Genomic DNA, 13,401 nt, shown 5'->3' with positions numbered 1-13,401 from the left:
TCTTGCATTCCTGGGCTCAGTCGATCCTCCCACCTTGGCCTCCCAAAGCGCTGAGATTACAGGCATGAGCCACTGCACCCGGCCAGCCAGCTTCATGATCTTAACTCCGGTCATTTTCGCCCTCACTCACTCTGCCCAAGTCACACTGGCCTCTTCCGACACACCAGGCACAGTCCAGCCTCAGGGCCATTGCACTTTCTGTTCCCTGTACCTGGAATGCTTTTCCCCTGCTTCTTATCATTCAAGTCTCAGCTCAAAAGCTACCTCCTCGGAACAGCCCCTCCTAGCCACCCATTTCAACAGCTTCTGCCCACCCCGTTATTTCACACTCTCCGTCCTATTCTCCCTCTCTTCCTGGCTCCTATCATAGTGTGTGGCTTTTTGTTTTTGTTTTTGAGACGGAGTCTTGTTCTGTTGCCCAGGCTGGAGTGCAGTGGCGCGATCTCGGCTCACTGCTGCAACCTATGCCTCCCGGGTTCAAGCAATTCTCCTGCCTCAGCCTCTGGAGTAGCTGGTGTTACAGGGTCCTGCCACCATGCCCAGCTAATTTTTTTGTATTATTAGTAGAGACGGATTCACCATGTTGGCCAGGCTGGTCTTGAATTCCTGACCTCAGGTGATCCACCTGCCTCGGCCTCTCAAAGTGCTGGGATTACAGGCCTGAGCTACCATGCCTGGCCTTCGGTTTGTTTTTGTTTGTTTTGGGACGGAGTCTCGTTCTGTCGCTGGAGTGCAGTGGCGTGATCTCGGCTCACTGCTGCAACCTACGCCTTCTGGGTTCAGGTGATTCTCCTGCCTCAGCCTCCCGAGTACCTGGGATTACAGTCACCCACCACCACGCCTGGCTAATTTTTATATTTTTAGTAGAGACCGGCTTTCGCTATGTTGGCCAGGCTGGTCTCAAACTCCCGACCTCAGGTGATCCACCCTCCTTGGCCTCCCAAAGTGCTGCGATTACAGGCTTGAGCCACCGCGCCCGGCCCACAGTGTGTTTTGGATGTGAGTATGTTTACTTGGTGGTTGTTTGCATCCTTGTTTGTCTCCCTCACCACGAAGAAGGCTGTGGAGGGACCGAGCCTGTGTAGGTCTCTGCAGGGCCTGGCACACAGCAAGTGCTCAATAACCAGCCTAAAGCCAGAAACCACCGGCCACACTCCCTGCTCGGAAATTCTCACAAACAGGGAGCGCCATCATTCCACGCTGCCAAGAGTCCGTCATTCCAGGTTCTTGGGGGTCTGTGAAGTGCTGATTCCAAACCCTTTCCGGCAGGTGTTTCGCTGCCCCTGGGAAGCCAACATCTCCCCTGCCTGGACCCTGAGCATACATGGTGGCATCTGTCCTCATTGTCTGCAACCGTCCACCCCACATCTTCCTTCTTTTTGGTTGCGTTTTGCTTTGGTGTTTTATTTTTTTTTAGACAGAGTCATGCTCTGTCGTCCAGGCTGGAGTGCAGTGGCATGATCTCGGCTCAGTGCAACCTCCGCCTCCCAGGTTCAAGTGATTCTCTTGCCTCAGCCTCCCGAGTAGCTGGGATTACAGATCTCGGCTCACTGCAACCTCTGCCTCCTAGGTTCAAGTGATTCTCAGGCCTCAGCTTCTTGAGCAGCTGGGATTACAGACACGCACCATGTCCTGCTAATTTTTTTTTTTTTTTTTTTTTTTTTGAGACAGAGTCATGCTCTGTCGCCCAGGCTGGAGTGCAGTGGCGCCGTCTCGGCTCACTGCAAGCTCTGCCTCCCAGGTTCACGCCATTCTCCTGCCTCAGCCTCCCAAGTAGCTGGGACTACAGGCACCCGCCACCACGCCCAGCTAATTTTTTGTGTTTTTAGTAAAGACGGGGTTTCACTGTGTTAGGCAGGATGGTCTCAATCTCTTGACCTCGTGATCCCCCTGCCTCAGCCTCCCAAAGTGCTGGGATTACAGGCGTGAGCCACCGCGCCCAGCTAATTTTTGTATTTTTAGTAGAGACATGGTTTCACCTTGTTGGCCAGGCTGGTCTCGATCTCCTGGCAGGTGATCCGCCCGCTTGGGCCTCCCAAGTGCTAGGGTTACAGGTGTGAGCCACCGCGCCCCTCCAGATCTTCCTTCTTCTGCCAAAGCCCCTGGCTCTCGAAACCCAATGGCTCCTTCTTGACTTCCATCACAAGGCTTGCTCAGAGCAGCCTCACCTCCCTCTGCAGGGCTCTCCTGTCCAGGCGGCCCTCTTCCCTCTCTAAGCACAAGTGTGGTGGCTCAAATTTATAATCCCAGCACTTTGGGAGGGCAAAGAGGCCAGGAGTTTGAGACCAGCCTGGGCAACATAGCGAGACCCACCCCCCACCCCCGTCTCTACAAAAAGTAAAATAATAAACATAGGTCTCTGTCCTTCCTTAGCCCGGTCACTTGAATGTCACCTTGACCCACACCTCTGGCTTCCAGGGCTCTGAGACACCGCCTCCCCCTCCAGGCTTCAGTGACCACCTCATGAGGATGGCTGCAAGCTCTGGCCCCACCTCCGGTTCCTAGCCTGAGACCCAGCCCTGTGGGTCCAGCCACCAACTGGGCATCTCCCCTAGAGGTCCCCCAGATCTCAGACTCTTACCCCCTGCTCCTATCAGGGTCCCCACACAAAGCCCCCCAGATACTCCAAACCAGAGCATCACCCTAGCCCTCTATTCCCAGCACCTGGCCTGCAACCCTCCTCCGTTCTCCCCACCCCAGCAGCCCCCACCCTGACCAGGCCTTTGTCCTCTCTCCCATCTGGACCACAGCCACCTCCTCCCTCTTAGCAGCCTTTGTTTTTGGTGATCTTCAATTGGAGCCTGGCCCTCCTTCCCTCAAACCCTCCCCTAGCTCCCTATTGCCCTAGGGATAAATTTCCAGCTCTTCAGCCTAGCACTGGAACCTCTGCATCCCTGCCCCAGCCAGCCTCACCTTCCTCCACCAGATCACACCACACCCCCAACCCCCTCCAGCAGCCCTGGCCAGATTACCTAATTTGTGTCCTTTCTTTCCCACTTCCGGGCCTTTCCCTGCTTGTTACCTCTTCCTGGAATTCCCTCCCCCTCCTTTTATGCCTGGAGAAAGTCCATTTTTTTCAAGGCCCAACCCAAAAACTGTCTCCTGCAAAAGCCATCTCCCCCAGCCTCCTGTCTTCTTCGCCTCCTGTCTTCTTCGCCTCCTGTCTTCTCCATACGTGCGTGCACGCGCGCGCGCGCACACACACACACACACACACACAGGACATAAACTGCTTGGTGTTGGGGAATAAATGGATATTTAGTCTACGACCACCTCCACATGCTGCAAGAGGCTGGAGCCCTAGAGAAGACCCAGCCCCAGGCCTTCCAGGGAGGGGCTCCCAGAGCATCTGGCGGGGACAGAAGTATGGGGACGTACCCTCCCAGGGTCACATAGGGTCAGTGTCAGGACAGGAGCGAGCTAAGGATGAAGGCAGCCAGGCGAGGAACAGGGGCCCTGCCCGGTGAGTGAGCTGAGGCTTCCTGGAGGAGGGGATCTTCAGATCCCTCTAACAGGCACACTGCACCGGGGAGGGTAAATACAGATTTGTGGATTGCCCGAGAAGCCGCAAGACCACACACGCACACAGGAACACACCCCATCCCTTGGTGTGTGCGATCCGCCAGGAAGGAGGAGTTTTTGCTCTGGGCAGCAACGTCCCCAACTTTGGGAGCAGCGGGTGCAATTTGGGGAGACTCAGCTGCCAGCAACTGTGTGCATACTGGGGAACCCCTGGCCGCCTGTGACTCCATAACTCCCCAAAATACCACATCCGGCCAGAGCAGGAAGCAGGGAAGCAACCCGCCAGGCGTGTTCCAACCTGGGCAGAGTCCCCAGCGACTTCATTCGCCGCGTGGGACTTCACGGACCACCTCTTAGGGCCTCAGTTTCCCCAGCTGCACCATCAGGGAAGAAGCTGCCAGAGGGGAAAAGGAGCTCAGCCACCGATCTCCCCCTTCCCACTACAGAGAGGCTCAGCCCCTGGTTCCTGGCTAGGGTTTTATGATGTGGATGTGGGTTTACGGGAAAAAAAAAAAAAAAAAAAAAAAGGGAAAAAGCTGAGAAGCTGCGCTGGGACCCCGGATTGCTCAGACCACCTTAAATCAGCCTGGCCGCCCCAGCTACTGTGGAAATTCCTTTCTCCGCGGTGGTTGGCTGGGGGCGCCAGCCAATCCGCTCGCGACGCTCCCACATGGGTCAGTGACGTCACAGAGGAAACTGGCCAATGGGGATTAGGAGACCAGCAACCAATGGCAGGAGGCACTGGGATCAATAGGGCCAATCGGAAGGCAGCTCGGCGCTCCCGGCGGGGTTTGGCGAGTGTGGCCCCCCTCCCTAGGAGAATCTGAGACCCTAGTGGACGCCCGAGCCCGGCCGGATTGGAGGAGGGGGAATAAGGCTCCAGAAACAGGGGAAAGCGAGTCACCCCCAAGCCTGGCCTATCTCCCCTTAAAAACAAGGGACCCTCGTGCAATATGCTACCAGCTAGCTGGCGGAGCAGAGGTTGCATCTTTCTCCCTATTTCACAGATAGGTAAACTGAGGCAAAGAGTAGTTAAGTCACGCTGGACGGCTGGCGAAGAGCTGAAGCTCTTACCTGAGCCCGGAGGCTCCAGGAACGGTCTCAGTTTTACCCCCAGATGAGGGGGATGGGCCTATAGGTAGGCAGGGGTGGAGGGGGGGCGGTGCTGGTCCTTGTGCCTCAGTTTCCCCGAGCGTGCAAGCTGGAGGGGAGCACGGGTTTTCAGAAAAAGACTACGATTCCCAGAAGCTCCCGCGCGGTGCCCGCCCAGGCTGTCAATCAAAGTAACGTGGGTACCTCTCAGGCCCGCGCTCTCCCGCCCGCCGCCTCCCTCCCGCCAGCTCCCGCTCCCTCCCTGCCGGCTCCCGGCCCGGCGCGGTATAATTACAGCCCATTGATCCGACCCGGGCCGGGAAAGCGGCTCCCTCGGGGAGGCCAAGCCTTTGGCTTCCGACACCGCCAACCTCTGCCTACCGCCCCCTCCAGCCGAGCTGCTGGGCCACCAGCCAGGCCTATCCCCTCCCGCTGGCCCCGGGCCCGCGGGTGACCTCTGAGCCTCAGCTCCCCGCCACGCTTGGCGGTGTGCCCCCCGGAAAAATCACACACACATTTCCTTCCACCCAGGAACATGGGGAGCCATCTCCCTAGAACCTCCAGGGCCTCTCTTTGAGCCTCAGTTTACCCACATGCACAGTGAGATTGCTGGACAAAACTCATTCTTGAAGCCCATACTCCGTGCTGTTCTGCCTGTGAGCAGCCAGGGCTGACCTTGGTGGAAACTCAAGGAGGGGCTCCCAAGTTTGGGAGGAGGGGGAGGGAGCCCAGCTCTCTCAGAACCCCTGTGGTCAGAGTTGGGGTTAGGGAGGATCAGAGCTGGGGGTGGGAGTGGGGGCAGGCTCAGCCAGGATTTAGCGCCCCCACTGGGAAGTTGGGATAGCTTTCTAGATGTTGGGTGGTAGTATTTAATAGATGTTGGGGCAGGGTGTGGTGGCTCACGCCTGTAATCCCAGCACTTTAGGAGGCCGAGGCAGGTGGATCACCTGAGGCCAGGAGTTCGAGACCAGCCTGGCCAACATAGTGAAACCCCGTCTTTACTAAAAATACAAAAATTAGCCGGGCATGGTGGTAGTCCCAGCTCCTGTAGTCCCAGCTACTCAGGAGACTGAGGCAGGAGAATTGCTTGAACCTGGGACGCGGAGGTTGCAGTGAGCCGAGATCGCGCCACTGCACTCTAGCCTGGACAACAGAGTGAGAATCTGTCTCAAAAACAAAACAAAACAAAAACAAAACAAAACAAAACAAAACAAAACAAAACAAAAAGATGTTGGGTTTTGGTATTTAAGCTAGGGTTTTGCAGAATGCATAGGAGTTGCCTCATTTGAGCAGTGCCTTTAGATCACCCTAACCCTAAGTGGACAGAAAAAGATGGGGCAGCCTTAAGCCCTTTCATGTGACAGAATGAGCCTTGGGCTTTGACCCCTAGCTTTGCCGTGTGGATCTGTGAACATTCCCCAGCTGTGAAGTAGGGGAGAGGTAGATACCTCCTAGGGTTAGAGGGCCCCTGTGCCTACTTTTGCATGGGTCCTGAAGTCACAGTGGGTTCTGACCAGCAGGAGTCAGGGACTGGGAGCCCGTGGCAGGAGGCACTAGGATGGGCCGAGGGGCTCAGAAACTCCAGCCTCTCCCTGAGTAAGAACTGGGTGGCTGGGGGAGAAGTCCCAGTGTGACAGTGGCTCAGTGCCAGGCATGGTCACTCTGCTTGGGTTTCCTTGTCTGGAACACAAGGTTGATAATAGAATCTTCAAATAAGGCCTCTAAAGTACTTACAATAATGCATAGTAGGCCGGGTGCAGTAGCTCATGCCTGTAATCCCAGCACTTGGTTGGGCCAAGACGGGTGGATCACCTGAGGTCAGGAGTTCGAGACCAGCCTGGTCAACGTGGGGAAACCCCATCTATACTAAAAATAGAAAAATTAGTCGAGCGAGGTGGCACACGCCTGTAATCCCAGCTACTCAGGAGGCTGAGGCAGCAGAATCCTTGGAACCCAGAAGGCGGAGGTTGCAGTGAGCTGAGATCACACCATTGCACTCCAGCCTGGGGGACAGAGCAAGACTCTGTCTCAAAAATAATAATAATAATAATAATAATAATAATAATAATAATAATGCATCGTAAATGCTCCATAAAGGGTAGCTATTTGTACTCCCAACATTTATTTTGTCCTTATTATTATTTGAGACAAGGTCTCACTCTGTCACCCAGTCTGGAGTGCAGTGCCACCATCATAGCTCACTGCAGCCTTGACCTCGCTGGGCTCAAGCCATCCTCCTGCCTCAGCCTCCGGAGTAGCTGGAATCACAGGTGCGTACCACCACACTCAGCTAATTAAAAAAATTTTTTTTTGTAGAGACAGGGTCTCACTATGTTGCCCAGACTGGTCTTCAACTCCTGGGCTCAAGCAGTCCTCTTGCCTCAGCTTCACAGAGTGCTAGGATTACAGGTGTGAAACACTGTGTCCAGCCCCCACTATGTCCTAAAGGGTCCTTCTCTCCCACCCTCCCCTCACACTCCACATCTATGCTATGCATTCTCCATTGCCCCCACATCCTTGATGATCAATTGAAATGTGAATCAGGGCTGGGCATGGTGGCTCACGCCTGTAATCCCAGCACTTTGGGAAGCCAAGAGGGACTGCCTGAGGCCAGGGGTTCGAGACCAGCCTGGCCAACATGGTGAAACCCTGTCTCTAGTAAAAATACAAAAATTAAGGCCGGGCGCGGTGGCTCATGCCTGTAATCCCAGCACTTTGGAAGGCCGAGGCGGGCAGATCACCTGAGGTCGGGAGTTCAAGACCAGCCTGACCAACATGGAGAAACCCTGTCTCTACTAAAAATACAAAATTAGCCAGGGTGGTGGTGCATGCCTGTAATCCCAGCTACTTGGGAGGCTGAGGCAGGAGAATCGCTTGAACCCGGGAGGCGGAGGTTGCAGTGAGCCGAGATTGCACCATTGCACTCCAGCCTGGGCAACAAGAGTGAAACTACGTCTCCAAATAAAATAAAATAAAATAATTAGCTGGGTGTGGTGGCGGGCGCCTATAGCTACTTGGGAGGCTGATACAGGAGAACTGCTTGAACCCCGGAGGCGGAGGTTGCAGTGAGCTGAGACCGTGCCATTGCACTCCAGGCTGGGCAAGGAGAGCAAAACTCTATCCTTCCCCCACTCAAAAAAAAAAAAAAAAAAAAGTGAATCAGAGCCCATGCCTCCCTTGCTCAAGAACCTTCCATAGCTCCCTATTGCCCTCAACATAAAATCGAAACTCCCTACCTCTGTCTATGTGATCTGACTTCCATCGCCTCCCTCCTCTCACCTCCTCCCACTCCTCCCCCTGTTCCAGCCACACAGGCCTTCTCCCTCTTCCTCAAACCAGAGTCTAGCCTCAAGACCTCTGCACTGCATTGGTTGTTTCCTCTGCCTAAACCACAGCCAGCCTTTGTCTTCCTTTCAGATCAAACATTACATCCTAGAGAGGCCAGCCTGGCTAGAGTAGCTCCCCTCCTCCTACCTACTCAGCTTCCCTCATTCTTCAGAGGCCTTGTGGCTGTCAGAACACATACTATCTGTTCGCTTCTGGGTGAATGGTCTGCCCAGGCCCCAGCATACTACCGGCTACGCTGTATTTATTGGGAGAGTAAGTGCACAAGCCCATAGAGGGATAGAGCCTCACCAAGGTCACCCAGCGTGCCGGACACGACGCCAGGTCCCCTGCTAACCTGCCCAGCGCTAACACAACCCGTAGGGGTCAGCTGAGATCTCAGAGATCACACCACCCCCAGAGGCTGTGACCAACTGTCACTGATGTGCAAGCCTGGGTTCAAACCCCACCTCCGCTGCTGCGTCACTGTGACCCTGTACAGTGGGATAATTATAGAAACGTCTCATTGAGTCATCACACGATCAAATAGCTCGATAGATGAAAAGGCCCGGACCGTTATTTTTGTGTGGGAGGGTGCGCGGCCCAGCAGGGACAATTTGGGGTACGGAAGCAGAGATGGGGCTGGCACCCCAGACAAACCCCATTTTTAAACCCCTGGGGCCTTCTGGTCATTGCAGCAACCCCATCACCCACACCACGTGTAACCCCTCTGTACCAAGTTGGGGGCTCACCCTCCTAGGATCCCCATGGACTCTGTCTCCATCTCCACCCTCCCTCCTTCCCTGGAGAGCTCATTGCTGGGCCCCAAACTCGCCCAGCCTGGTCCCCCTGGAAGGCACAGCACAGATGGGGGTTGAACAAACCCCTGGCTGCATGGCCCAATCTGAATTTTTTAAAAATTATTATTATTATTTTTTTAAGACAGGGTCTCACTCTGTCGCCCAGGCTAGAGTGTAGTGGCTCCATTTCTGTTCACTGCAACCTCCACCTCCTGGGTTCAAGCGATTCTCCTGCCTCAGCCTCCCGAGTAGCTGGGACTACAGGCGCCCGCCACCACGCCTGGCTCATTTTCGTATTTTTGGCAGATGGGGTTGCACCATGTTACCCAGGCTGGTCTCCGACTCCTGGCCTCAAGGGATCCTCCTGCCTCCGCCGCCCAAAGTGCTGGGATTACAGTCTTCAGCCATCTTGCCCGGCACAGCTTTTCGTTTTTTGTTATTATTTTAAGACAAAGTCTCGCTCCATCGCCCGGGCTGGAGTGCAGTGGCGTGATCACAGCTCCCTGCAAGGCTCCAGCAAACCCCTCCCACCTCAACCTCCCAAGTAGCTGAGACCACAATCGTACACCACCACGCCTGGCTCATTTTTTCAGATTTTGTAGAGCTGGGGTTTTGCTATATTACCGACCTCAATCTCTATCTTCCTCGTCCAGTTTCTGGTTTGCAGTGAGACCTTTCAACCCCTGTGGACCTCTGTTTGCTCATCTGGAAAAGCGGCATAGTACTGTCACCAACCCCAGAGTGGCCCTTGATGACAGCCTCTGCTGCCATTGCTTTTTTTTTTTTTTTTTTTTTTTTGAGACAGGGTCTCACTCTGTCCCCCAGACTGGAGTACAGTGGCGAGATCTCAGCTCACTGCAACCTGCACCTCCCAGGCTCAAGCCATTCTCCTGCCTCAGCCTCCCGAGTAGCTGGGATTACAGGTGCCCACCACCATGCCTGGCTAATTTTTGTATTTTTAGTGGAGACGGGGTTTCACCATGTTGGCCAGGCTGGTCTTGAACTCTTGACCTCAAATGATCCTCGGCCTCCCAAAGTGCTGGGATTACAGGAGTGAGCCACCGTGCCCGGCCTGCCTTGCTATTATCACTGGGCTACCCGGTTGATCTACACACCGTGGCCCTCCGAGTTACGGGCTGAGAGCTTGCCCTGGGATGGGTACAGTGCCGCCTCCAGGCTTTGCCACGGGACTCCCTCTGCCTGGAGCACCCGCCTCTCCCCGACAGCCACCTCCCAACATGGGCTCTTGCTGTCAAGCCCTCCTCGGCTCAAATGTCACCTCCTCAGAGAGGCCTCCCCTCCTCTCCTGGGCCAAGCAGCCCCGTCTCTGTCTGTCACCAACCCTTGCTAGATTTTTCTTCCTACCACTTGGTGTTCTCTGCAATGGTCTTGGCCTGTTTTCCAAACCTTCCCCATGACTTTGTGAGCTCCACGAGGGTCGAGAGGGGCTCTGTCTGGGTCCGTGATACCCAAGCCTGGCACACAGTAGGCGCCCAATAAATACAGGAATGAAAGGCCCCAGGTTGGTTTTTCTTCCTTCCGCACCAATCCAGTTGCTGGGAGGTGAGCCTTTGGGGGCAGCCAGGCCCAGAGACGCCTAGGGACCTGACCAGGGTCACACAGCCACGTGCTCCAGCTGGGAGCTCTGTGGTTGCCTTTGCGGCGGGCCCGAGTCGCAGGGTTGGGCAGGCCTAGGGCAGGGTCGCCGGCGCCCTCCTCCTGCGCTGCTGCGGGGGAACCCACCATTAGCCACGCTGAGCCCCGACAGGCCTGGGCAGGCCCAGCAGGGGAGTGAGGGGAGTCAGGGGAGTGGGGGGAGCGCGGGGAGGGTGGGGACCGCCCCTCCCCGGGACCCGAGAAGGGGGTGTAGGAGGGAAGAGGAGGGGGAGGAGGAGAGAATGGAGGATGGTGGAGGAAACGGAGGGACAAAGGGGGAGGCGGCAAAGGGGAGGGGAGGGGAGAGGAGGAGGCCCCTGGGTGGAGGGTACCCCGTGGAGGGGAAGGGAGGATGTGGGGGGTGGTGAGGTGCGGGGGAGGGGCAGAGGGGCGGAGGTGGAGGGAGAGGGAGGGGGCGGAGGAGGGGCGGGTTTTCAGGCCTGGCAGGCTCCCAGCAACTGGGGGCGGGGTAAGGGGGGCCTGGGAGGGGGGTGGGCCTGGGTGGGCGGGAGAGGTTTGCAGGGGGAGGTCAGCGGCGGCGGGGGAGGTGGGGGGAGCGGGAGCGGGATGGGGATGGTAGGGAGGGAGGCGCCAATCAAGAGATCCAGGGAAGGTTAGGGGACCCAAGCTGGAGACTTTGAAGGGCAGAGGGAGAAGCCCAGAGATGGCAGAAAGAGGGAGACGAGACCATCAGAGACCCCCGAGGCAGAGAGGGCGAGGCGAGGGAGATTGTTGGATAATCTGTTTCAAACCTGAGTTCTATTTGCTTCATATCAGGGGTTTGTCCCTTCTCCCCAAGTCCCCAAGGATTCTATGTAGAAGCTGTTCTCATTAAGCACCAAACAGTTAAGTCCACTCTCCAGTACTAGCTCGGAAGTCGGTTTCATATTTGACTTAACAATTTAAATGAACGGAAATTTTTTTTAACGGCAGTGGGGACTTGGAGAAGGAGGGGGACAAAGACAGACATTACCCAGGAGAGAAAGTTAGAGGGGATCCTAGGCCCTCAGAGGGGAAACCAGGCGGTTCAGCTCCCCTCTCTAGTTTTTAATTTATTTATTTTTTATTTTTTAGAGACAGGGGTCTCACTGTGTTGCCCAGGCTGCTCTCAAGCTCCTGGCCTCAAGTGATCCTCCCTCCTCAGCCTCCCAAAGTGCTGGGATTACAGCCATGAGCCGTCTCGCCTGGCACAGCTTTTTGTTTTTTGTTATTGCTTTGAGACAAGGTCTCACTCTGTCGCCCAGGCTAGAGTGTGGTGGCAAGATCACGGCTCCCTGCAAGCCTCAAGCAATCCTCCCACCTCAGCCTCCCAAGCAGCTGAGACCACAGTCATGGTCTACACTATGATGCCTGGCCTGTCCTCAAGTAACCTTCTAGCCTTGGCCTGCCAAAGTGCTGGGATTATAGGCATGAGCCATGGCACCTGGCCCCTTCTGCAGCTTTTTTTGTTTGTTTGTTTGGAGATGGTCTTGAATGCCTGACCTGGTGATCCGCCTGCTTCAGCCTCCCAAAGTGCTGGGATTACAGGCGTGAGCCACCACGCCACGCCTGGCCTCTGCAGCTTTTATATCAGAAAACATCTAACTGGGACCTGCGTCATGGCTCGCACCTGTAATCCCAGCAGTTTGGGAGGCCAAGACGAGCGGATCATTTGAGGTCAGGAGTTTGAGACCAGCCTGGCCGACATGGCAAGACCTTGTCCCTACAAAAAAAAAAAAAAAAAAAAAAGCTGGATGTGGTGGTGTGTGCCTGTAGTCTTGGCTACTTAGGAGGTCGACATGGGAGGATCACCTGAGCCCGGGAGGTTGAGGCTGCAGTGAGCTATGATGGCGCCACTGAACTTCAGCCTGGTTGCCCAGGTGAGACCGTGTCTCAAAATAAAAATACAAATAAAGAATGCAGGAAAAAGTGATTGTGATGGGGATGACTGAAGTAGGAACAGCGTGTTTCAGGCAGAGGGAAAGGCCCTACCTGGGACCATGCCTGAACACTCTCAGCCACAGAGAAGGTGCCAGGAAGGGTCAGACTGAGGCAGTGAACACGGGGCAGGGGCCGTGAGCCTCCAAGGTCAGCCCTGCCTCAGCCAATCCTGCTGCACCCCAACTCTGCCTGGAATCGGCCATCCCCGTCTTTCAAGTCCTTCCCCCTCCCCCACCAGTCAGTGAGTCCAGAAACTTCTTTCTCTAAAACCAAATGGTTAAGATCCTGGCTGGGTGCAGTGGCTTACACCTGTAATCCCAGCATTTTGGGAGGCCCAGGCGGGCAGATCACTTGAGGTCAGGAGTTGGAGACCAGCCTGGCCAACATGGTGAAACAACCCCCCGCCCCCCACCCCCGTCTCTACTAAAAATACAAAATTAACCAGGCATGGTGGCGGGCGCCTGTAATCCCAGCTACTCGCCTGTAATCCTGAGGCAGGAGAATCTTGGGAGGCAGAGGTTGCAGTGAGCCATGATTGCACCATTGCACTTCAGCCTGGGCAACAAGAGTGAAACTCCATCTCAAAAAACAACCAACCAAATGGTTAAGATCCTGAGTTTCCTGCATTTGAATCCAGATTCCCTGGCTCTGTGACCACTTAGAGCCTCAGTTTCCTTATCTGTAAAATAGCCCCTCCTTCAGAGAGAATCCTTTGAGAGATCCAATTTTCACTGCATTCACTCAAGCATTGCTGGAGGCGTGATAGATGTTCAGGACATCACAGCCGGTATTACTGTTGTTATCTTTATGATTTCTTTGCCTTCCTAATTAGTCTGGTTGCTCCTAGGGGGGCAAAGAGGTCCCTGAGCAGCCAGCAAGAGACTCAGCTACAGCCCTGACTTATTCCTGCCCTTAAGCAATGTTCTGAGCCTCCGTGGGCCTCAGTTTTCCCATCTGCACGATGGGCAGAGAGCGGGATCATTTCTAGGTCCCTAATTCCACCAGCACTGCAGGTGCAGCTTTTATTTTCTCCCCCAAGACTGCCTGAAGGGCATACAGAGGGACGGAGACGGCTCAGCTGCAGACA

The 13,401-nt window shown here is 55.3% G+C and overlaps 2 protein-coding genes across 3 annotated transcripts in view; both read right to left on the bottom strand.

Moving 5' to 3' along the window:
• ZNF77 (zinc finger protein 77) overlaps positions 1-13,401 on the bottom strand; it is a 263,032-nt gene that overhangs the window by 111,177 nt on the left and 138,454 nt on the right. The window lies entirely within an intron of this gene.
• TLE2 (TLE family member 2, transcriptional corepressor) overlaps positions 1-13,401 on the bottom strand; it is a 58,058-nt gene that overhangs the window by 38,641 nt on the left and 6,016 nt on the right. Inside the window, exon 2 of the mRNA XM_058428766.1 lies at positions 10,349-10,508. Coding sequence (XP_058284749.1) covers positions 10,349-10,508 — 160 coding nt within the window. The remainder of the gene's footprint in view (positions 1-10,348; positions 10,509-13,401) is intronic.

This window comes from Hylobates moloch, unplaced genomic scaffold (genome assembly GCF_009828535.3).
Source record: "Hylobates moloch isolate HMO894 unplaced genomic scaffold, HMol_V3 SCAFFOLD_15, whole genome shotgun sequence".
Lineage (NCBI taxonomy): Eukaryota > Metazoa > Chordata > Mammalia > Primates > Hylobatidae > Hylobates > Hylobates moloch.
The sequence above is the reverse complement of the archived record's forward strand: the minus strand, read 5'-3'. Positions and strand labels throughout refer to the sequence as shown.